Genomic DNA, 23,162 nt, shown 5'->3' with positions numbered 1-23,162 from the left:
TTGTTTTTGAAATTCCCACTCATTTCAAAAGCAGTTTGCTATTCAACATTGGTGGATCGGTGGTGGTAGAAATAACACAGTGGGGGGGATGGTCACATGATATTACAGAATTAGGTGAACAGTTCTTTGAATTCTAGCCAGCATTTGCAGTGGGTTTTATCAAAAAGTAATATTGCATACTTACCCTGATTGATTTACAAGGAGATTGCAGTTAAATAAGAAGCATTCCACAACTGTGTGGGCATTGCCCAAGGCGCTGAGGGACAGAAACAGCTAACATTACAACATACAAAAGATAAGCAAGGAAAGCTGCATTCATTTCTTTGAAACCTTGAGATTATACGTCAGCAACGAGCACTGTATGGGGATCTTCCTGACAGGCTGCATGTGCATAAAGCGGAAGCAATCTGCCAACCACAGAACGGGGACTAGTTAGCAAAAAGTAATCAATTTGTTTATTTTGAATAGTTATATACCATCTTTCTACAAGGCATCCAAGAAGGATAACATCAATGTAAAGACAACACAAAACAGCTTAATAAAACAAACATTAAAAACAAGACTAAAAACAACTACTCCAATCAACAGGCTCAGGCTGCCCCCAAAGCTTTCTGGAACCGTTCTGTTTTGCATTGTTACTGGCAAGTCAGGATGGCAGGAGCCCCACTGACCTCTTTCAGGAGACTGTTCCAGACACATGGGGCAGCCACTGAAAAAGCCCAAGTCTGGACCATGGGAAAACGTGCCTTCCACAGTGGAGGAACTGATAATACACCTTGATGAGTAAAAAACAGCTGACACATGGGAACATGAAGAGAGAGACAGACCTTCCAATATACCGGCCCCAGGTCATGAAGAGCTTTATAACTGAATACCAACACCTTGAACTGGACCTACAAAATAATTGGCAGCCAGTGAAGGGACCTCAGAATAGAAGTAGCATGGTCTCATTCTCTAGCCCCAGATGACAAATGAGCTGCCACATTTTGCACCAGCTGCAGCTTCTGGATTGTCTTCAAGGGCAGCCGCAAGTAGAATATGTTACAGTACTCTAGCCCTGAATGTATGGAGTAGCATGGCCAGATCAGCCATCTAGTAACAGGGAATCAGTTTCCCACCTAGATGTAGCTGGGAAAAAGCATTTTTTGCTGTCATGGACACCTGTTTCTCCAATAATCCAGCAAGACTCGCAAGCTCTTAGAGTCGGTGAAAGCTGCACACCATCAAAAGTAGGAAGAACAATCTCATTCAAAGCACTGGCCCAGCCAGCATCACCTCCATCTTATCTGGATTCAACTTCATTACACCAAGGCCCCTGCAGACTTCATTACAGTGTGCTGGACTAAGTAAGGGTGTTCATTTTACCTCTGCCCTATCCTGTAAGGAAAGAGTTATTAAACCACCTGCACACTGTTTATTAAACCACCTGCACACTGTATTTTCCAATAACAAGGGCATAGAGAGAGAGAGAGACTACCATCAATATATGAATATGACTATTCTATAAACATGGGATGGGGAGCTAAAAGGGAAGGAAAATGATACTTGCCTTTACCATATTTATATAAATCTATGATATGTTCCTGTCAGCTCTGGTTAGTATTTGGATGGGAGACCACCAAGAAATTCCAGGGTCACTATGCAGAGGAAGGCAGTGGAAAACCATCTCTGAATATCTCTTGCCTTGAAAACCCTACAGGGTCACCATAAGTCAACTGCGTGTTGATGGCACTTTACACACACTTGTTACGTTCCTATTCAGATATCTGTTTGAAGTTCTAATTTCCTGAAGTACAGCAAAGAACTGAAATTACCAGTCCTCCTCCGGAACAGAGGCTAGAGCATCTTTTTTTAACTTTAAAGTGAATGTGACTGAAAGAGTATTATATAACCATTGATTATATAAAAAGAGCACCAGAAGCAAAGTTATTCACAAAACAGTAGCTCTCAAGATCAGCAGCTAATCTTGGGGGGGAATGAAGAACTGTACACAATGCATCGTTAAGCTAGAGAATTAACTGCTACAATTATGTTGTGGTGGCCACACTCACAAGTGGCTTAACGTTGCCAGGTTGCAGCCTGGAGATTTCTGCTGTACTTTGAAAACCACCTCATTGATTCTTTTTTCCTAACTCCTTCTACCCTGCTGTATTGAGCCGGACAGCATGGCAGAGTGGACGGACAAAAATATGAGTGAATGGGGAAAATCACAGCTACCTCTATTCAGCAATTGGATTAAACATACTGGGAGAATCCCTGGGGTTGCAGCCTGACAAACTTTATTGACTAAAAAAAAAAAGAAGATTCGTAGTTATTAGTTGGAATCGTTAAAAATGGAACCCCCATATTGAATGGTAGAAAACATATGATACTGTCAGGAACAAACAAGAAGAAGAGACATAACTGCCTATTTTCCCATAATTCCTTAGAAAATAAAATTTAAGAATGCAATCCTCTGTTTTTCTTTGTTTAAATTGATTTGTATATTAGAATTTAATTACCTCAATAAAAGAAAACATTATAGGCCATAGAGTGTGTTTTAAGAAACAATAAGATTAGGTTGGGAATGTGTTTTTAAAGGAGATGGTCTCCTTTAGATAACTCTCTAAGAACACACACGAGCCTACCAAAACTGCTTACTCTGAAACCTGAATTTTTAATCCTCTCCCTTTTAAACTAAGTGCCTTTGCCTGTATTTGTTTTGAGCTAAGAGGAAACCAGTCTTTCCTAGAGCAAATATGTAGTTTTCCCTCAACTTTTCAGGGCAGATACACCTACCTTTAATTACTCCCTTCCAATTAGCATAGCCTGAGCGAATGATACACAGAATACTGGCTATAGTCAAATTTCTTCTCTCGAAGACAGGAATAATCCTACTTACCTGTTTAATTTGAAGGCTAGGAGATGCTTCACATGAAGTTTTCCATACAGCTAAAATCAAAATGCCCTTTTAACCTAGAGGATGGGGGTAAAATGAGGGGTGGGGTGGGGAGACACCCAAGATTTAAGAAACACCATAACATACATTAGCGCATTGTTTAGCTACTTTTGAGAATACGGTCAAAAGCATACTTATATAAACCAGGTAGTCTCTTAATTCATCAAGTCAACCCCAATACTTAGCAGTAGTAGAAAAGGGCAAGAGTCCAGTAGCACCTTAAAGACTAACAAAAATATTTTCTGGCAGGGTGTGAGCTTTCGGGAGCCACAGCTCACTTCGAAGAACTCTAGCTCATACCCTGCCAGAAAGGGCAAGAGTCCAGTAGCACCTTAAAGACTAACAAAAATATTTTCTGGTAGGGTATGAGCTTTCGTGAGCCACAGCTCACTTCTTCAGATACGAAGTGAGCTGTGACTCACGAAAGCTCCTACCCTACCAGAAAATATTTTTGTTAGTCTTTAAGGTGCTACTGGACTCTTGCCCTTTTCTACCACTGCAAACAGACTAACACGGCTACCCACTGTGAACCATACTTAGCAGGACGAACTGAAATCAGCCCTTGAGGGGTTCGGTCACCTTGCTTGAAATATAGGAGCAGCTTGACATCCCCAAATCCTCCTGAAAAACTCGGGGGGGGGGGGAAGAGAGAGGATGAAAAGGGGCTGCCCCCAAACGCGGGCCAGGGAGAACTTTTGCCTCAGAAAAGCAAATAAAGCCAGGTGGGGTGCATTCCAGCCCAATTCCAAAAAGCTGAGGAGGGCGGAAGGCAAGCTCTGAGAGAGGAGAGGAGGAGGGGTGCCACTCGCTCTCTAGCAAAAGAGGAGGGGAAAGGAGGCAGCAGCAGCAGCTCCAGGATCTCCTCGCCTCAGCCCCCAAGGGTTGCCCTAGCGAGGAGGAGGAGGAGGAGGAGGAGGAGGAGGAGGAGGAGGAGGAGGAGGAGGAGGAGGCGGCGCCACCTCCCCCTGACCTCGCAGCGGCTACCCGCGTGCGCTCGCCGAGAGGTTTCCCTCGCTCGGTTTTGAACTACCCGCCTTTCCCAACCGCTGCCGCTTCGCCTCCTCCCCCTCCCGCACGGCTGCCTCGGAGAGCGCAGAGCCGGGGAGGGGGAGGGGCCGCAGTCAGGGGGGTGGGGCTGAGAACTGACGAAAAGGTTTCGGAGGGCCAGACGAGGAACTGACTCGGGGGCTCTCGGCTGCGGGGCATTCTGGGGGACTGCTTGGGGGCTTTAAAAAAAGTTAATAAAAGCTTTTTTTCTGGTTGTTCCCAAACACACGCTTCCTATCGTCACTCTGTGCCCCGCCCCACCTTAGCCTGCTGTGGGTTTTTTTTTGGGGGGGGGGGCCCTTCTGGTCATCTCTGCAGGCCGCTTCCAAGATGCCTGACAGAATTACTATTCCCCCCTTTCTGCCCCCCCCCCACAGAAGAGCGCGCCTTACAGTATCTAGTAGTTAATCCGAAAGAGTGATTCCCGCCCTCGTTCCACAGCTCGCCCATTTATTGCAGTGGACTAGAATTCCCACTCCACCCGGCTTGGGGAGGGGGGGGGAGTACACCTTCTACCAGGACAGGGAGAGACAGAGGTAGAAAGTCCTTGCTTCAAAATTTGACCTTGTCTATGAATTAGTTTCTTAAAGACTAACAAAAATATTTTCTGGCAGGGTATGAGATTTCGTGAGCCACAGCTCATTTCTTCAGATACTTCGTATCTGAAGAAGTGAGCTGTGACTCACGAAAGCTCATACCCTGCCAGAAAATATTTTTGTTAGTCTTTAAGGTGCTACTGGACTCTTGCTCTTTTCTACTACTACCATGAATTAGTCTCTTAAAGACTAACAAAAATATTTTCTGGCAGGATACGAGCTTTCGCGAGTCACAGCTCACTTCTTCAGATACGAAATATCTGAAGAAGTGAGCTGTGACTCACGAAAGCTCCTACCCTGCCAGAAAATATTTTTGTTAGTCTTTAAGGTGCTACTGGACTCTTGCTCTTTTCTACTACTACTATGAATTAGTTTCTTAAAGACTAACAAAAATATTTTCTGGCAGGGTAGGAGCTTTCGCGAGTCACAGCTCACTTCTTCAGATACTTCTACTGGACTCTTGCTCTTTTCTACTACTGCAGACAGACTAACACGGCTACCCACTGTGAATTATGAATTAGTTTGTTCAGTACCTTCTCTCCATCGGTAATTTGAAGACTGACCCTGTTGTAAAATAATGATGCGGGCAAAGAAAGAACTTGGAACGCTAACGATCCAGTCCCAGGCAGCGTTTGAATGACTTGAATGGATTTAAGACTGGAGTCAGCCTGCATTGGGACTGCACTGTTGGCTAATTAGTAGCCGCAGTCTTGTTACTCTAACTGTATGGTATGATAGAAGACTTCTTGACGCCCAAGTCTATGCACGTCCATTCGCATATAAGTCCTACTTTGTTGATTGGGACTTATTCTCAGATGGCCCAGGCTAGCCGGATCTCGTCAGATCTCAGAAGCTAAGCAGCGTCAGCCCTGGTTAGTATTTGGATGGGAGACCACCAAGGAATACCAGAGTTGCTGTGCAGAGGAAGGTACTGGCAAACCACCTGTGTTCGTCTCTTGCCATGAAAAACCCCAAAAAAGGGGTCGCCATAAGTCGGCTGCGACTTGACGGCACTTTATACACACACAAGTGTGCGTTTCCGCTTACTTAGTACATCATTATGCCACCCTTCCCACAAGAAGCTGAAGTATAACAAAGCTCAGGTGGTCCTCCTCCATTTTATGTTCACAACAATCCTGTGAGGTCAATTAGGCTGAGAGTGTAATTGGCCCAAGGTTAGTACGTGAGGGGTTTGAATCCGAGTCTCTAGTACCACGCGTTAACCACAAGATGTTTCGGGTGTTCCAGAATACAAAGAACAAGCATAACTGAATGTGGTGTCTCCTAGCTATATACATTATTATCCTAGATTGGCTGGAACGGACTGTGTATTGGGAGGGGGGGGGTGTGCGCACCGCACATCAAACCAATTTTCCTAAAAGGAGTCTGTATTCTGTAATAGCATCTTATTTGGAAAATGTTGTGAACCTACAGATACATTTAGGATTGCACTGTAAATCTCACTTTAAATCTTGCACAGTATATTCTGGTTTTCAGAATTCTGAACATCCTAATATTTCGAAAGCCTATCTGCTATACGTAGACACGTATAATATCTAAACGCTAATAAAAATAAATCAATATCGTGATTCAGTATTAGAACAAGTCTTTGCACCATTGGCTTCGACACTTTACTCCGAGTTCTTTCTTGAAAGTAAAACAAATATTCCGATTATTGTTGTGCGCAACAGTTAAAAGTAGGTAAGGCACTGCAGTCGCTAACGAACGGAAGCGGTACAACTATTAAATCTATGCATCGTGACACGCTTAAACTGCGTCCTTCACTGAAGGTGGAGCCTGATAGGCTGTTTTGGGCATTCTATGCTTACATCATCAGACTGCGCCACAGAGACTGGTGGGTGATGCGATCTGGTAATGGGGTTTTACAGGCTCTAGTTAATTAATCTGTTGTAGCAAAACTGTTTGTGTGAAGCAGCAATAGTTTGTATTCTGTTTCTTTTCTCGATTCTGTGTGTCATTTCTAATTTGTCTCGTCTTTTTTCGGGGTGAGATTTTTTTAGATCTCTCCACGAGGCATAGGGTATTGGAGGAAGGAATGCTGCTGCTTACTTCTGTCGTCTGCGATCTCTTTCTGTCGGCATAATCTGTTTTTGAAATTCTTCTTGCGTTATCTACTCCCCCCACCCGAATACAGATTGAAAAGAACCTGCGCAGCCTTTTCTGGGTTGTTTCTTCCTATTCTCCACCCCCACCCATTTTTATCAGCAGTAAGATTTATGAGGAAAGTTTCGTTGTTTTAAAACTGTAATCAATGTGTGAGTGTTCTGCCTTTTACTTTACTAACAGAATATGGACACCCAGAAAGATGTGCCACCTCCCAAGCAGCAGCCCATGATATATATCTGTGGAGGTAAGCCCTCTGTATGATTTTCGTAAAATTACTTGTAGCTGGGATATGCAACATATACTTGCTAATTGTGTTGATTGTACTCTATGGTGTCAGATAAATGTGATTTTTCTTTTATATTTGTGAATTTTGTCAGTTTTGAAAGCATACCTCAGTGATTGACCTGTCTAAATGTTGAGTTTGGATAAGCACGTCTACTAATTTATTCAATAGGACTTACTTGCTAAGCCATGATTCTGTAACCTCATGGTCAGATTACTGCAATGCACTCTACATGAGGCTACCCTTCAAGACAACCCGGAAACTACAACTGGTCTGAAATGTAGCAGCCAATGATTTTCAGGGTCTAGCCGCTGGGAACATGTGTTGCCCATTTAAAAAAAAAAAACTACACTGGCTGCCAGTCTGTTTCTGAGTTCAATTCAAGGTGCTGGTTGTGCCCTTTAAAGCTCTTCATGACCTGGGATCCACATATTTGAAGGGATGTCTCATTCCATGTGTCCCTGTGTGCCAACAATAGTTGTCAGGCAGCCTTCTGTTGGCTATCTCACCACTTAAGGTGGCCCATCTGGCATTGACCTCCACTTAGGGTGGCCCACCTGGCATTGGCCAGCTTTGTGGAGTGGGCTCCATCCCTGAAGATCTTTAGGAGACACTGCAAGGCTGCTTGTTTGCCAGGGCTTTTGAGGAAGTTAGAATGGCAGGAATCTTTTAAGGGGAGGAGAGATTTGGGGGTTATTTTATTTTGTTTTTTAACTTTTTAAAAAATTATTGTTGTAAGCCACTTTGAGGAAAGGCAGGGTATAACTGTTTAAGTAAACTAATTAAAAAAGCATTCTGGGGCTTACAGTCGGAATTTGAGAAGTTTCAACTGATGAAATACTGTTAGAATTTACAAGTAAATATTGCGAGGAGCTGAGTGATAATTTTTCTTTGTGATAATTTTGGATTATCCTTAATACTTTCTACAATCTTACAAATGGGAGAATGTCATAGCATAAAGGACTTCATTTCTTATTTTGCCATGGTTTTATCTTGATTAAACTGGCCTTCCCTATATATCTTTTAATGTTGATCTAGCAAAGTACTTATGTTTCTTACTTTCAGAATGTCACACAGAAAATGAAATAAAAGCCAGAGATCCTATCCGATGCAGAGAGTGTGGTTACAGAATAATGTACAAGAAAAGAACAAAAAGATGTATCCTTTAAAATGGCCATCTTCATTCTAACGTGCTGATTTGACCATCTGAGTTTTTAATATCTGTTCTGTAATGTGATTGTATTGCTGTAGCAGCCTTACTCATGCACTAATGCTAGAAGCCTCTAGTCCATTTCATACTTTACTATTTAAAGAGATTCTAGTTTTTGGAAAGATTCTTGTATGGAAACGTCTGGTGTGAATGTGGCCCTCTCTCCCTAAATACATAGGGCAAATTGGTTATATAAAGTGTAAAGCATGACTGGATCGCAGGGTTAGCAATAAAATGATTTATCATAAGAAAGTGGTGTGTGTTAAACATACTTAATCACCCTTGAAATCAATAAAATTTATATACTAAGGAGGCTTTTTTTTTTGGTCAAGAAATTGAATTTTCACACTTGTTTATCTTTGGTTTGTAAGACATCTCGTGTTCAGGACACTTTTGAATTTCTTGGTATAAGTACAAAATATGGATTAGCCAGCTATGTAGTACCCAGAAAAGGAAATCTGCTTATGGCTCAAAGAAGTCTTCTCACTCCCTAGCTAGATCTCATGTGTGTGCATTCCTGAAATATGCCAGTTGTTCACTGTAGGTACAGTTGACCATAACATGAAGAGGAGAGTAATAGTTAAGTAAGTGTATGGGAGGTATGCATAGGTCTCCAGTTGCAAACAGTGGCTGGTGTACTGCGTTGGCCAAGGGCCAGACAGGTAAGGAAATGGGCTTAATTAAGACCTGTGCTCTTCATTTTCCATGTGCATAGCTACATCTGTGTATCTGTGGTGCGTATTGTCCACCAAGTATGTTAGAATGGGTTAGAATTTTTTACATGCTTTCCAACTTTTTTCTTTAACTCTGCTATAGTGGTTGTGTTTGATGCCCGATGAAGAAAACTGAAGATGCTTCTGATTTCTCTCTGTATTTTGATTCTTCGTTTGCTGAAATTGATTTCATATTTGTTATAGGAAAGCATGTTTTCATCCTGATAGTGTAAATTGTACAGTCATAATAAAGTTTTATTGAAATAATTAGTTTTCTGTTTTCTTCAGTAGTGAAATCTGATTGTGTATGTTAAGTGCTGTCAAGTCACTTCCAACTTATGGTGACCCTATGTATTAATGACCTCCAAAGCGATTGTTAACAGCCTTACACAGGTCTTGCAAATGGTTTTAATTTTTTCTTATATTAAGTTCAAAGGTATTTTCTCTATTTAATCCTGCCTTAAGCCTACTCACAATGTGAAATGTAGATTTTTAAAAATTCTTTGCAATTGTAAACCCATTAGTGTGGCCTGTCTACATTTTATGTTTGAATGCCTAGAAGTAAGCATCGTGTAATATTTATCCAGGTCTACAGCCTGTTGCCCTGATCTGGATGCCCCAGCTAGCCTGATCTCATCAGATCTGAGAAGCTAAGCAGGGTTGGCCCTGGTTAGTACTTCGATGGGAGACCACCAAGGAATACCAAGGTTGCTATAACAGAAGAAGGCAATGGCAAACTACCTCTGTTAGACTTTTGCCTTGAAAAACCTGCTGGATCTCCATAAGTCACCTGTGACTTGATGGCCCTTTACATACATACAACATAGCCTGTTTGTCAGACTTCGCTTAATGCATAGTTTATAAATTGGTAAAGTCCCTGGGTTTGCTATTAATAAAGTGCACCAAGATCCTTTTTTTATCTTACACATGTCTTCAGCTGTATTCATACTTCAGTTGGTATGGATTGATTTAAATCATTAATTTACTTCATTCATAACCTGCCTTACTCCCCAGTGGGAACCCTAGGTGCCTACCCCTGAACTAGTCTCCATCTTTCACTTGGCAGTGTGTATTAATGTTCACAAAAGTGTGCATAGGACAGGGGAGCCTTCAATATGCTCAATGTCCGTGCTGCAAAATAGGAGCAGGGTCTTTGAATGTTCCTACAAAGAAATGCTATTTCCGTTAAATCCAAGAATTGCCTCTATATGCCCTGCCTGTGGCAGCCACTCAATCCATTTTCAGCAGCAAATCGGGGTGAGGATAATTCAGTTCTCGGTTTTGCATCATTTTGTTTAATTCCTTTACTTATGTGATGTTTCCAAAGAAGTAGCCCTGTCACTCTATTATAGCAAAATAAAACAAAAGTCTGGTGGCACCTTAAGAACTAGCAATATATTTATTTCAGTGTATCTGAGGAAGTGAGCTGTGATTCATCAGCATTCATACTGAAATAAATGATAATCTTTAAAGTGCCAGCTGTACTTGTTTCGTGATACTGGGAAAGTGGGTTTTAAAGTGAATAAATATGAAATCAACTTATCCAGTGTAAGATGGTCTTTGTAGCTCTTTAAAGCAGAAGAGGGGATTCTTCTTCCCAAGTGCCGCAGCAACAGGCTCTCCATTGTTTCCATTTTGTTCAAGGGTCACCCTATTTAGATGGACGGCTGTGAGTTTCTTGCTTTCTGCACATGCCTCTGGAGGCTGGTCAGGGTGTGTGTGTGTGTGTGTGTCAAGATCAACCCTGTGTGGAGGCACCCCCCCAAAAAAGTGTGCAATTTGATGTGACTCCTTTGGAGGTGAATCGAAACCCTTGAAGGTTTGTGTGTTTGTTTTCTGCCTCAGCCAAGGACTTAGTGGTGTGTCAAGATGCTTTGTCTCCTTTCTACATACACATGAACATATGAAGCTGCCTTAAACTGAATCAGAGCCTTGGTCCATCAAAGTCAGTATTGTCTACTCAGACCGGCAGTGGCTCTCCAAGGTCTCAGGCAGAGGTCCTTCACATCACCTACCTGCCTGCCTTTAAGTGGAGATGCCGGGGACTGAACCTGGGACCTTCTGCATGCCAAGCAGATGCTCTACCACAAAGCCACGGTCCCTCCTCAACAATTTGCTCCTCCATCCCTTTTAAGTGCGCTTCAGACGACGTGGACCCCAAAGTGTCTTGTATCGCGTCACAAATTGTTGGGAAATGAAAAGGGGGCGAGGCAGAGCCTCTTGCAGGGATACGGTGGCTGTGCAGGGCATGCAAGAAAGCTTTAGGATGGGGGGAACGAGGGAGGAAGCGGAGCACAAGGGCAATACTTCACAACGGTGCAAGCAGAGGCGTTGACAATTCACAGTGGGTAGCCGTGTTAGTCTGTCTGCAGTAGTAGAAAAGAGCAAGAGTCCAGTAGCACCTTAAAGACTAACAAAAATATTTTCTGGCAGGGTATGAGATTTCGTGAGCCACAGCTCACTTCTTCAGATACTTCGTATCTGAAGAAGTGAGCTGTGGCTCACGAAAGCTCATACCCTGCCAGAAAATATTTTTGTTAGTCTTTAAGGTGCTGCTGGACTCTTGCCCTTTCTGGCAGGGTATGAGCTAGAGTTCTTCGAAGTGAGCTGTGGCTCCCGAAAGCTCACACCCTGCCAGAAAATATTTTTGTTAGTCTTTAAGGTGCTGCTGGACTCTTGCCCTTTTCTGGCAGGGTATGAGCTAGAGTTCTTCGAAGTGAGCTGTGGCTCCCGAAAGCTCACACCCTGCCAGAAAATATTTGTGTTAGTCTTTAAGGTGCTACTGGACTCTTGCCCCTTTCTGGTAGGGTATGAGCTAGAGTTCTTCGAAGTGAGCTGTGGCTCCCGAAAGCTCACACCCTGCCAGAAAATATTTTTGTTAGTCTTTAAGGTGCTACTGGACTCTTGCCCTTTTCTACTAGCACTAGTTGACGTCACTGTATCGCTTTGAAAGCTCCAAACTTTTCGTATACTGAGCTGATAATGAACGAAGCCAGGCATGAAGGGGAGGGAGGGGTCAGTGCATACTTGTTGGGGGGGGGGGACTGCAAGTATACAGAAAGAAATCGCCCCTACAGGCCCTCGTAGCGGAAGGTGGGGGAAAGGACGCGCCCAGAGTTTCATCGGAGTGCGCATGCGCGCGCGCCGTGCGTTGCCATAGAAACCGGGCCGCGTTACTCCAGGCGCTTCTCCCAGCCGGCCGTTGCTGACGTTGAGGGGCTCCCTGGAAGCGCCTCGGAGCGGGGCCTGGCCAGAGCGGGCCCACCGCAGATCCCAGGTCGGCCTCCAGGTGCAGGCAGGTAGCTGTGGCGCCTGCTCCACCCTCCGACTCAGTGCAGGAGAAAAGCGCCTCAGCCGACGCTGCTGCTGCTGCTGCCATAAAGCGGACGGAGCCAACGGAGGTGAGGCCCGGTGGCGGCACCGTTTCCAACTCTCTCGAAACAGTTTCGTCCCCAACTTCCTCCTAACCGCTTTCTTTTTTTCCAAAAATCTGGTTGTTCCAATTTATTTCAAGCCCCCCCCCCCCGAAATAAGCCAACAGACTGAGGCTAGTGCAGAAAACACCGGAAGTGGAAGTTCCCATCTGCTTTCCCCCCGCCACACCCACACCCCGCTAATATATTAATGACTTTCACCCTTCATCACCCCCTCTTAAAACGGTAAGTGATATTCCGACACTTCGCCAGGGGTTGATCATAAAACCCGAATCGATCCTAACATTCAAAAACGGAAACTTTATTTTATGTGTGGGAGAAAGTAAGTTACGTTTCTTGAAAAGATGAATTCTGCACTATTTGACAGGTCTTCGGTAGGTCCATGGAAGCACAGTGTACACGTCAAACAGCAAGTGATCACTGCCATATACTTCATAGAAACATTGACACTATTGGAAATCAAAAAGGGCAAGAGTCCAGTAGCACCTTAAAGACTAACAAAAATATTTTCTGGTAGGGTATGAGCTTTCGTGAGCCACAGCTCACTTCTTCAGATACAGCTAGAATCAGATACATTCTAGCTGTATCTGAAGAAGTGAGCTGTGGCTCACGAAAGCTCATACCCTACCAGAAAATATTTTTGTTAGCCTTTAAGGTGCTACTGGACTCTTGCCCTTTTTGACTACTGCAAACAGACTAACACGGCTACCCACTGTGAATTATCGGAAATCAAATTAGGGAAGATTACAGTTCATAGAATTGTTGGGTCAAAAAAACCCCAAACCATTCATGCGGCTCCTCCAGTGCGAGAGAACTGTTGTCAAACCTCCACAAGACATGCTGTACAGTCCAGAAGATACATGATGAAGTGGCAGTCTGACATTTTCCTAATGATTTTTACATTGTATGTTCACCATCAGTACTGTAGTAGTAAACTGGAGTGGCTCATGCCAGTCTTGAAAGCTGCAATACCAAGACATTTATAGATGGGGTTTTTTCATAGTTGCGGGACCCTCCAGTTATGTATAAAAAATAGGATTTTATAATTACAGAAAAGGAACCTGCTACATACCAAAAATATCTTTAAAAGGCCTGAATAATGTTGCAGGGAAGTGGAGTGTTGAGAGTCGAGGGGCGGGGGGACAACAACTAACCTGTTCATTGAGAGTTTAAATAATCCAGAAGATCGGTGGGTGTACTAAATCGTTTCCCTTTCCCACAATTCCTGGTGCATGTTATTTTGTAATCCTTACAACAACCAAGTAAAAGAAGTCAGCGATATTACTCCTGATATTGCACATAGGGAGTGGGGGTGAGAGAGTAGTGAGCACACAACAGAATGAAGATTTGAAATAGGGACCAGCCCCTTGGCAACTGTGTTGTACCAGTGGCAGTGAGGTAGAATGGGTAATGGAAGTTTGGTTTGTTTGAGGTTTCCAGATGATGGTGAAGCTGATACATTAAATGCAGTACAGTATGTTTATGCCTCTGTTTCCTCATACAACTGTACTACCTTTCTTGTCCCTCACATTTGTCTTTAGAGTGAAAGGAGACTGCATGAAAGGAGAATGGATGTATCCCCCTCAAGAGAGGAGGTGCAACGAAACCTGCTGCTAAAGGTTGCTGAAGAGAGGGAGGGCTGATGGAAAAGAATGGTGGTCTTTTGGACGTGTCTGCAGTAAATCCCAGTCCTTTCCTTTAGTTGGATTCCATCTTAATCTTGGGGGCAGAGCGTAGAAATGGCTTTGAGATTCTAGAGTGGGACAAAGATGGAAGATTTTCAAATGTTCTCTTGGAGCTTGTTGTGTGTAGTGAAAAGGAAAGTGAGCCCGTAGCCACAGTTTTGTGGAGCTTTGTGAGTCTGGGCTTGTTCTCGAATGCCTTCTGAGATCTCCAGGAACCATGCTGATCAGAGTACTTAGCAATAGTTGCTAACAGTTGAAAATTTTGCTGCTGTAACTTTTTTTTTTAACCTGAAGAGGGCGTTTATCCTGATACTACTATTAACAAAAATGTTGTTCAGTGCTACATGGCACACTTAAATCGTTATTTGTCTTACAGTTCATTGTTATGGCAAAATGGAATAAATCCTTATATTGAGAAATAATAGAAATTTAAATATTAAAATCTGCTGTTTAGAAGGCTGAAGTATCAATGAATTTTGTGCAGTGGTGGCAAAGACTGGCTAATTTGTGCCTGTAGCGTTGCAGACTTTGAGCAACTGGCATTCAGTTTAAATGTATATTTTCAGTTTTTGGCACACTTGTTCTAAAAGCCAGCATTGTGTCATGGTTAAAGTGTCAGGGAAACCCAGCTTTTGATCTTCACTTTGACATAGAAGCTTGCTGGGTGACCTGAGGATAGTGATTCTCCCTTGGCTTAACCTACCTCACAGGGTTATTGTTGTGAGGATAAAACAGAGGAAGGGAGAATGATTTTATAAGCCACTCTGGGTCTTAGTTGGGGACAGAGGTAGGGTATAAATATCTAAACAAACAAATAAGATTCCACACTATGGTTCTCTGTTTAATGCTGTTTTCCAACAGAAATTCTTTTGGTTATTTATTTAACCAGCACTTCATCCTAAAGATGTAAAAGATTCAAGCAGTCTCAGATCTACCTTTTTTGGCAAAGTGGTTGAAAGAGTGATGGTTTCTCAACTCTAGGCATGTTTGAATGAGACTGAAATAATCTAATCAATCTTGCCTCCAGCCTGAGTGTGTGATGGAAGCCTCTTGGCTGTCCTGACTGAAGACTTACACTGGTCAGTTGATGTGGGGAATGCATCCTTCCTGTTTCTCCTTAGGGTTGCTAGCAGACCTGGAGAAAAATGTCCTGGGATGTTATTTACCAGTGAGGCTATTTAAGTCCCTGCCATGAAAAGTTTCTGCTGCCCGTTTCCATACATGAAAACTCTGTTAAAAGGACACAACATTTCTCACCAGGTCCGTTGGCTGAAAGACAATCTTTCTCTGCATGTTGCCATATAGTAGCTTCCCAGCAAAGCCTATTGTTAGTGTTCCCTTTGCCTAGGTTGTGTTCAGCAGCAGCTTGGGCCCAGTAGTTGCTCAATGCTTGTGAAACAGCCTCCATGAAGAAAAAGAAATGGGGAGCTCCTGGCTTTCCTGGCTGTAAAACAAAAATATTCTCAGGAGTTTTGGGATAGCTGGGCAAAGAAGGAACATCCTGAACACATGAAGTTGCCTTATACTGAATCAGACCCTTGGTCCATCAAAGTCAGTATTGTCTACTCAGACTGGCAGCGGCTCTCCAGGGTCACAGGCAGAGGTCTTTCACATAACCTACTTGCCTAGTCTCTTTAACTGGAAATTCTGGGGATTGAACCTGGGACCTCCTGCGTGCCAAGCAGATGCTCTACCACTGAGCTGCACAGCCCCTCTGCTACCACATCCCTACCACTGAGCCACACAGCCCCTCTGCTAACACAGCCCTACCACTGAGCCACATCCTGCTAGTGGGGTGCAAGGTGTTTTTTTAGACTGGTATTTAATGTGATTTTAATGTATTTTATGTTTATTTTAATATTTAATGCTTTTTATATTGTTATTAGTACCTGCTTTGGGTCCTGAGTTGCCTGAGAGAAAAGCAGGCATATAAATGTATTAAATAAATAGCATTTCAATAACATTGGAAAAATCTGGTATAAATTATATTTCATATTTCTAGTAATGAGTGCTGAGGAAGTTTCATATTTACTGGACCAAGGAACAACGAAAACATATCAAATTCCCATTGATCATCTAGACTACAAATACATTGAAAAATGCACCAATGTAAAATATTTGGAAAAGATTCTCAGGATATTACGGTAAATATTTTCTAAAAATTTAAATTATTTTTATTAACATGGATCTGCATGTTGATATAATTCATTTTTTGGACTTTAGAAGCCAACAGATAATCATTCATTTCATAGCTGTTGCAATACAACTCTTGTTAAGATGACAGTTTCCAGTTGCCAGCAAGCACAATTATTCAGTCTTGTGACCAGGGTGTAGCAGTAATATGCTCAGGTTAAAATGAATACTTGCATCTCTTCTGGTTCTAAAATACATAAAGAATAGATAAATTGATAACTTTTGTAAACTGGTTTAGGTTGGTAAGAGATTTTGTTCATTGGGAATAAAGAAACTGAGCTTAGAACCAAGAATGATTAAAAGCAATTCCAAAGCTATAGCCATACCAGCTATAGTCAAATTACACCCCTTTTAGTAATCAAACAACAATAGTTGAAAGTGAAATAGAGATTATGGGGGTGGTATGGTAGGAAAATCTCCTAGTTAATATTTTTAATAGATTATATTTCTAAAATGTAAGAGAGGAGTGCAAGTGGGTATGGCTGTTTATACTTTAAAAAATGAAACACTGATATGCATAGGCTTAGATCATGCAGTGATGTGACATGTCTTTATTTCAAGGTCTGGTGAGGAAGGCTATTATCCTGATCTGACATTATTTTGTGAAAAACGCATTGAATCTTTGGCTCCAAACAGCAGAGCTCTACGGAAAGCGAAACCAGCAGCTACAGCTTCTGATTTTACAACTGAGGAATGGGAACAAATAAATGATGAAATGAGGGTATTTTATAGCCGCATTCTGTACTGTGTTAAAATGATTGTTTAGTACCTACTTAGGTGCCTCAATGAATCCTTTCCTAACTCTCCCTGTCTCTGTGCAAAATCCTTTATTTACTGTATTTTTATATTGCTTCATAGCACAAAGCTCTCAAGGCATTTTACAACATATTTAAAGTGTATTATAACAACAGTATAGTGTTTATAAATGTAACACCTTCTCAGGTAAAGCCCAGACTGGATCAATCCCTTACAGTGCAATCCTAAACAGAGTTGCATCGTTCTGAATCCATTAAAGTCACCTGGTTTAGAATGGTGGAATTCTTTTTAGGATTGCACTCTTCATGAGTAACAAGACTTTATAATAGACCCAGGAAAATGAAGCAAATGTAGTTTGCATAGACATTTCATCTCATTATGACATCAGTTTGACTCTTAAGTGTCATGATGGGGCAGATCAATAAGCTGTATTATTTTTAGCAGTGTGTTGTTAGAATCATATTTTCATCTAACTACATCTTTATTGTCACATTTTATCTCGGATCATAAGCCTGTGTTAAATTATCACTTTGGCCAATAAATTTTAAAAAATGCTACTATATAGATCAAATAACTTAGCTGGAGCAAGAAACTTATGTTCTTAAGTTTGATGTACGTGTTTAATGTATAAGAACTAAGAAAAAAGTATAAATGCAATTGTTAAATTTTATGTGGTGTGTGTGTGTGTGTGTGTGTGTGTGAGTGTGTGTATGAGTATGATCACATATCAATGTGGTCCTATCCAAACTGCACAATTAGTTCAGTGTACCTAAGACAACTTAGGATGTGCTTCTTGAATAGCAACAGCCTCCACATATTGTGGATGTCAAATGACTTTTGAAATTGAAGGGAATTTCAAAAGCAGTTGTAACTTGTAAGATGGGATGGAGAAATGTTATTCAAAGCAAAAAAAATACAATTAAATTAAAAATCACTGCTTAATGTAAATTCTTGAGCATGTCTAAAGTAGTTTGGATACTGACCAATATTGATATTTTCCCCCTTTTGTGTCCAGCATTTATTCTGCAATTAAAAGTTTTCGAACCCATAGACCCATATTAAAACTAAAGGTTACTGGGAAAGTATGTGTATCAGATTTTGAAATGCAGTAATATTGTCTGTGTGTTTCAGAACTGGATTACAGAAATGAAAGAAGAGGAATATAAAATGCGATATACTACAACTGAAGTATTCAGAGAGAACCTGGAAAACATGCCACCAGTTCGTCTTTCAGATAGCTGTGGGCCTATTAGCCAGGTGTGCCTCTCTTTCTATGCTTCCTGTTCAGTCCATATATGTGAATTTTATTCTGCCTAATAAATAGACACTTGATGTTCACAGTGTTTGTCTTTGCTATGATTTTTCCTATTTTAATATTTTTAAATGATATGATGACCACCTACAAATGAATTCAGAAGGGGCTTTAAGATATGAAGTCCCAAGTTTTGCATATATACTTGGAAGTAAGCCTGTGTTGAGTTGAACACTTTTATTTATTTACTTTATTGGAATAAAGTGTGCCAAAGTTAGTTTTTATGGGGCAAATTTTTATATAAGAATGTCTTAACCATAAAATGATGTTTTAGATATGTTGTGTGCCGCCTTGAGCCCGGCATCGCAGGGGAGGGTGGGATATAAATTTAATAAAATAAATAAAATAGAGATCTTCCGATCAGTACATGCAAATCTGGTTTCTCCTGTAAACTAAAAAAAACATTCTCCCCCTGAGCCCAGTCTTTAGAAGAAACCCAGTGAGTGCTGTTCCCCCATGGGCGTATTGCTGAAATCCTTCATGTCTGTACACAGCTGAAGCCAATTTTGATCCAAGTGTTCTTGTTGACCGTAGGATCCCACTCTGTAGCACCTTATTCCTCCCTCTCCTTTTGGAATTTAAGTTGTGGATCAAATTGTAACAGCTTCCTTTTTTGGATGAGGATTTTTAATGTTTGAAATATCTGTAGAAACCGCTGACTGTCTCTTTATTACAGGGCAAAGCTTCAGAAAGGAGAAAAATGAAGAAGAATATACCAAGGGACTACAGCGAGTGGGACAAGTACGTCGGATACAATTAACTAATTTTTGAAATTCAGTTATATACCTATTTTATTATGTCGATAGTTTTGAAAAGGAGTATTGTTTTTATTATAATATTTATTTCATATAGCGGAAAAAATAGGCATCGTAAGATTTGCATTTTTTGTTTATATTTAAAGTCCAGTTTACTATTGAATCTGTTCTAGTTACCATTGTAGAACCAGACTTACAGAGCACATCAAATCTATGGTCTTAGGATAAGAAATCACACTTTCAGCTGTTGAACATTGATCACCCTGCTGATACTAACATATATGAATCCTGAATAGGTATAGTGTTTGCAGGATCCAGGGTTATGTATCTTTTGTGAAAAAAATATGAGTATAATCCTGGCTCTCTTGAATTAACTACAAACTCCCTTATACACTGATGATATTTTCGTAGCTGACTAACTGTTTCTATGGGGCAGTTTAGCTGCAGCTTGAACTCACAGCTGTACTGGGTTTTTCCCAGGCTTCTGCACAGTACTGTTTGCCAACTGTTGCTCTCCAGTGGTTTGTTCAAGTTTTCTTTTTTTCTCAAACCACCTCTGTGCTGATGTTTTCAACAGGATTGCAACAGATGCATGTTTTCTTGTGCACATAAGGTTTGCTGCACTTGTAAAGGTAAACCTATATTACGGTCCTATGAAGAAGTACTCTAGCCTGTTGATTTCAATGGGCTTAGACTCGGGTAGCTCTGTATAGGATTATACTTTTAGTGAAGGATTCAGATCTCATGAAGAAATCTGGGCTCCCCCAAATGACACCTGGAATATATTGTTTCCCATTTTAAGGTTTGATGTGGAGGAGGAGTGCTCCAAAATTGATGCATGCCGTGAAGAACAGAAGTCTGAAGCCAGCTGTGGTGTTAACAGATGCTTACCAAAAATTGACATAGACACAACAGGTACCTTGTGAACGATCACTTAGCACTCTAGTGGCTGTTTGTTGCATTAAAAATGAGAAGGAATCTGTTTGAAGAAATAGGTTGGATTGGTGACCCTGTAAATTAATAAGACTTTTGTCCAAAGTTGGCTATCTGTATTTCTTGAGTGGCATTGTCAGTGTCCCCTATATAAATCCAGTGGCTTGGGTCCACTACACTGCAAAAAATCAGTTCCACTTGTGCCAGGGGGACTTGAGGTTCTGCTGTTTTCCCCTCCCCTTCTTGTTGGAGTCCCTCACCTCTTCCAGGGGGATCATGAGGAGCACCTTTTCAGGAAGTGCAGGGAGCTGCAGTAGGAAGGGTGGGGCCATTGCTCAGTTGCTTTCTGAGCCTAATATTCACATAAGAACATAAAACACATGTTTTACCATATTTTGCCACCGCACAATGAACAGAGTGTCTGAATGCCTAAGAGGGAAGAATAAAAATGTGTCTTTTATTGGTTTTTTTTTACCTGCTAGAGAAGCTGAAGAAATCTGTGATACCGCTAGCAAACAACATTTTGCAAGGAGAATTTTTTTAAAACCCCTGTGTAAAGACAGCATATTCTTTAAAAGAAAGTAAAAGTGTATATAAAGCAGCCAGCTTATTGTTAAGTGAGATGAACATATGAAGCCACATTGTAATGAGTCAGGCTCATTGTAATGAGTCTGTCTTCCCCTGCTTGGACTATACTGACTGGTGGTAGCTTTCCAAGGCATCAGGCCAGGGGTATTTACCAGCCATGCAGCCGGAAATGCTTCAAGCTAGTGATGCCAGAGATAGAACTGGTGTCTTTCTGTGTATGCAAAGCATGTTTTCTGTGACCGAGATCTGGCCTCTTGCTTAATGCCGGGCTTGCTGCTTGCAGTAGAGCAAAGAAGGAAGGAAGCTCATGCCAGGGTGGGAAAGACCTATTTCAGCTTGCCCTCTATAGCAACCTCCAAACAGAACTGCACCAGGAATGTCTTATGTCTAAATATTTTGGTCCTGCCAGTACATTTTGTTCTCGTAATATTTACTGGCTGTTTCTAGGTATGACCAGAAAAGAAAAGAATTTTATTGCTAATCGTGAAAAAGAGAAAGGCAATGAAGCATTTGTCACAGGAGACTATAAAGAAGCAGTTGCCTACTACATCCGGTGAGCGGATGCTACACGAGCCTTTGTTTTCCTTCTATGATTGTATTTATTTATTTTTCATGAAGTGTTGTTGAATGAATGGAAGAAGTTGATTTTCAAAATGGTATTCGATTTCAGAGTTGGGAGCTCTTTTTGCATCAGTGTAGCTCAGTGTTCTGAAACAACCTCTGAGCTTCTCAATCCCTTAATTTACAAGCCGCTTAGTAGTTTCAAGGCTGTGAGTGTAGGTTGCAATCCTGCATGCAAGCTGTTTACTGCAGTGGAATTTAACCAGTCTAATTGTGTGCAGGGTTACAGCCATAGTAAGTAATACTTTGGCATAGTGAGAGCAGCAATCTGTCTGAGGCGGGAACATTGACATCCAGCTTGAAAATTATCATTTCCATTTAGAAGAAGTAACGTGCATCTAGGAAACTAATGAAGATTTTTTCTTTTTAAAATCTTAATGGATTTGTGCTGTTATAGGTATGAAACCATTTATTCAATCATCATTTTAAAAAATTGTGCAGTGTTTTAGTTTCACAACAGCCTTGTGAGGTAGGCTAGATTAAGGTTTTATAGATAACATTCTCTCAGAAGCTTGGATTAATATGATTTATTCTGATTTATATAGCCTGATCTAGTCAGATCTCAGAAGCGAACAGGGTCAACCCTGGCGAGTATTTGAATTGGAGCCTCCAAGGAATACCAGGGTCGTGATGTGGAGGCAGGCAATGGCAAACCACATCTAAATGTCTCTTTCCTTGGAAGCCTTGAAAACCGTATGAGGTCACTGTAAGACAGCTGTGACTTGACGGCAGATGGATGGATGGATGGATGGATGGATGGATGGATGGATGGATGGATGGATGGATGGATCTAGCCTGAAGACAAGACAGCTAGTAGAAGATTAAGTGTATATATGTCTACTTCTTGTAAAGTCTTGTGGTAAAAATCAGATCTGTGGTAAAAAAGGGGAAAACCCTCTTCCCTCCCCCTTTCTGCTAGGGTATCTAGTCTGACAGGTCTTGCAGGACTTCAAAGAGTGATGCTCAAGGCTATATAGTATTCATCATTAGGTGAGCAAAGATTGGAATCTGGATTTGCCAAATCCAACACCAGCTCTTTAGCCCTGTCACCACAATGGCACTTGAGACACCTTGAGAACAAGCCTAAGCTGATTTACTTGGAAGTAAGTCCTCATTTATTCATTGGGGCTTACTCCCAGGAAAGAGTTCTTAGGACTGGAGCTCTTGTTAATTTTATCTGCATTTTTTTTTCTTTTGGCAGAAGCAACTCCCTGCCAGTATGCATTTATTTCACGATTCTCTCCCAAGGTTCTGCCCTCCCTGTTTGGTAGACTGAATATTATGTACCGGGGAGTATATGGGTGTTTCTGTACCCACACACAGCAAGATAAAAATGATAATGTAAGGCAGCAATTCCAGGAGAAGGGTATAATTACTGTAAAATGTGCAGAGATGAGTTTCAGAATATTGAGGACAAAAATGAAATGAAATCAAATACAGCAGCAAGCATACTGAGATATTGCCAGAGATCCCCGCCCCTCTTCTTCAAAAACCATAGTGTGGATTATGATCCTCTAAACTTCTGTGTATTTTTGTTTGTTTGTTTGTTTTAGCACAGAGCCAGAATTTTTTAAATGAAGAGATCTTTTCTTAACATTCTTCAGGCTTGTGTTTGAAATTGCCTAACCCTAACAGCTCTTCTTTTTGTTACTTATTGGGGGCTAACTCCACGCTATACAGAAATGGGGATAGCCCCACGTGCTTTTTTGTGTGTGCATGTGTTTAAAAACAAGCAGCTGGAAGGGGAGGATGTAGGAATTTGGAGCACAGAAAAAGCGGGGGCAGTGTTTAACACACACCCTAGCTCCTCCTTTCCAAATTGCTCCCCATCCTAGCTGATTCAAAATGTGTGTTAGCAATGAAAAACAACCATTCTGTAACTTTGCAGGAAGAGAAAGCAGTTTGCAAGTTGGAGGGATCATTGGGAGAGGAGAAATTACTGTTAGTGAAAGGATGAACCACTCCTCTGTT

General features: G+C 41.5%; 2 protein-coding genes across 2 annotated transcripts in view; both read left to right on the top strand.

Moving 5' to 3' along the window:
• The first annotated feature begins 6,856 nt into the window (after positions 1 to 6,856).
• Positions 6,857 to 9,081, top strand: POLR2K (RNA polymerase II, I and III subunit K). Its single transcript, XM_056854749.1, has 3 exons — positions 6,857 to 6,952; positions 8,057 to 8,149; positions 9,018 to 9,081. The coding sequence occupies exons 1-3, from the start codon at positions 6,892 to 6,894 to the stop codon at positions 9,038 to 9,040; spliced, it is 177 nt and encodes a 58-aa protein (XP_056710727.1). The 5' UTR covers positions 6,857 to 6,891; the 3' UTR covers positions 9,041 to 9,081.
• Positions 9,082 to 16,037: 6,956 nt separating this feature from the next.
• Positions 16,038 to 23,162, top strand: part of SPAG1 (sperm associated antigen 1) — a 32,706-nt gene continuing 25,581 nt past the window's right edge. Inside the window, exons 1-6 of the mRNA XM_056854113.1 lie at positions 16,038 to 16,177; positions 16,788 to 16,947; positions 18,114 to 18,239; positions 18,971 to 19,035; positions 19,852 to 19,964; positions 21,018 to 21,123. Coding sequence (XP_056710091.1) covers positions 16,038 to 16,177; positions 16,788 to 16,947; positions 18,114 to 18,239; positions 18,971 to 19,035; positions 19,852 to 19,964; positions 21,018 to 21,123 — 710 coding nt within the window. The remainder of the gene's footprint in view (positions 16,178 to 16,787; positions 16,948 to 18,113; positions 18,240 to 18,970; positions 19,036 to 19,851; positions 19,965 to 21,017; positions 21,124 to 23,162) is intronic.

This window comes from Euleptes europaea, chromosome 8 (assembly GCF_029931775.1).
Source record: "Euleptes europaea isolate rEulEur1 chromosome 8, rEulEur1.hap1, whole genome shotgun sequence".
Classification (NCBI taxonomy): Eukaryota; Metazoa; Chordata; class Lepidosauria; order Squamata; family Sphaerodactylidae; genus Euleptes; species Euleptes europaea.
This window is presented reverse-complemented; position numbering and strand designations above follow the sequence as displayed.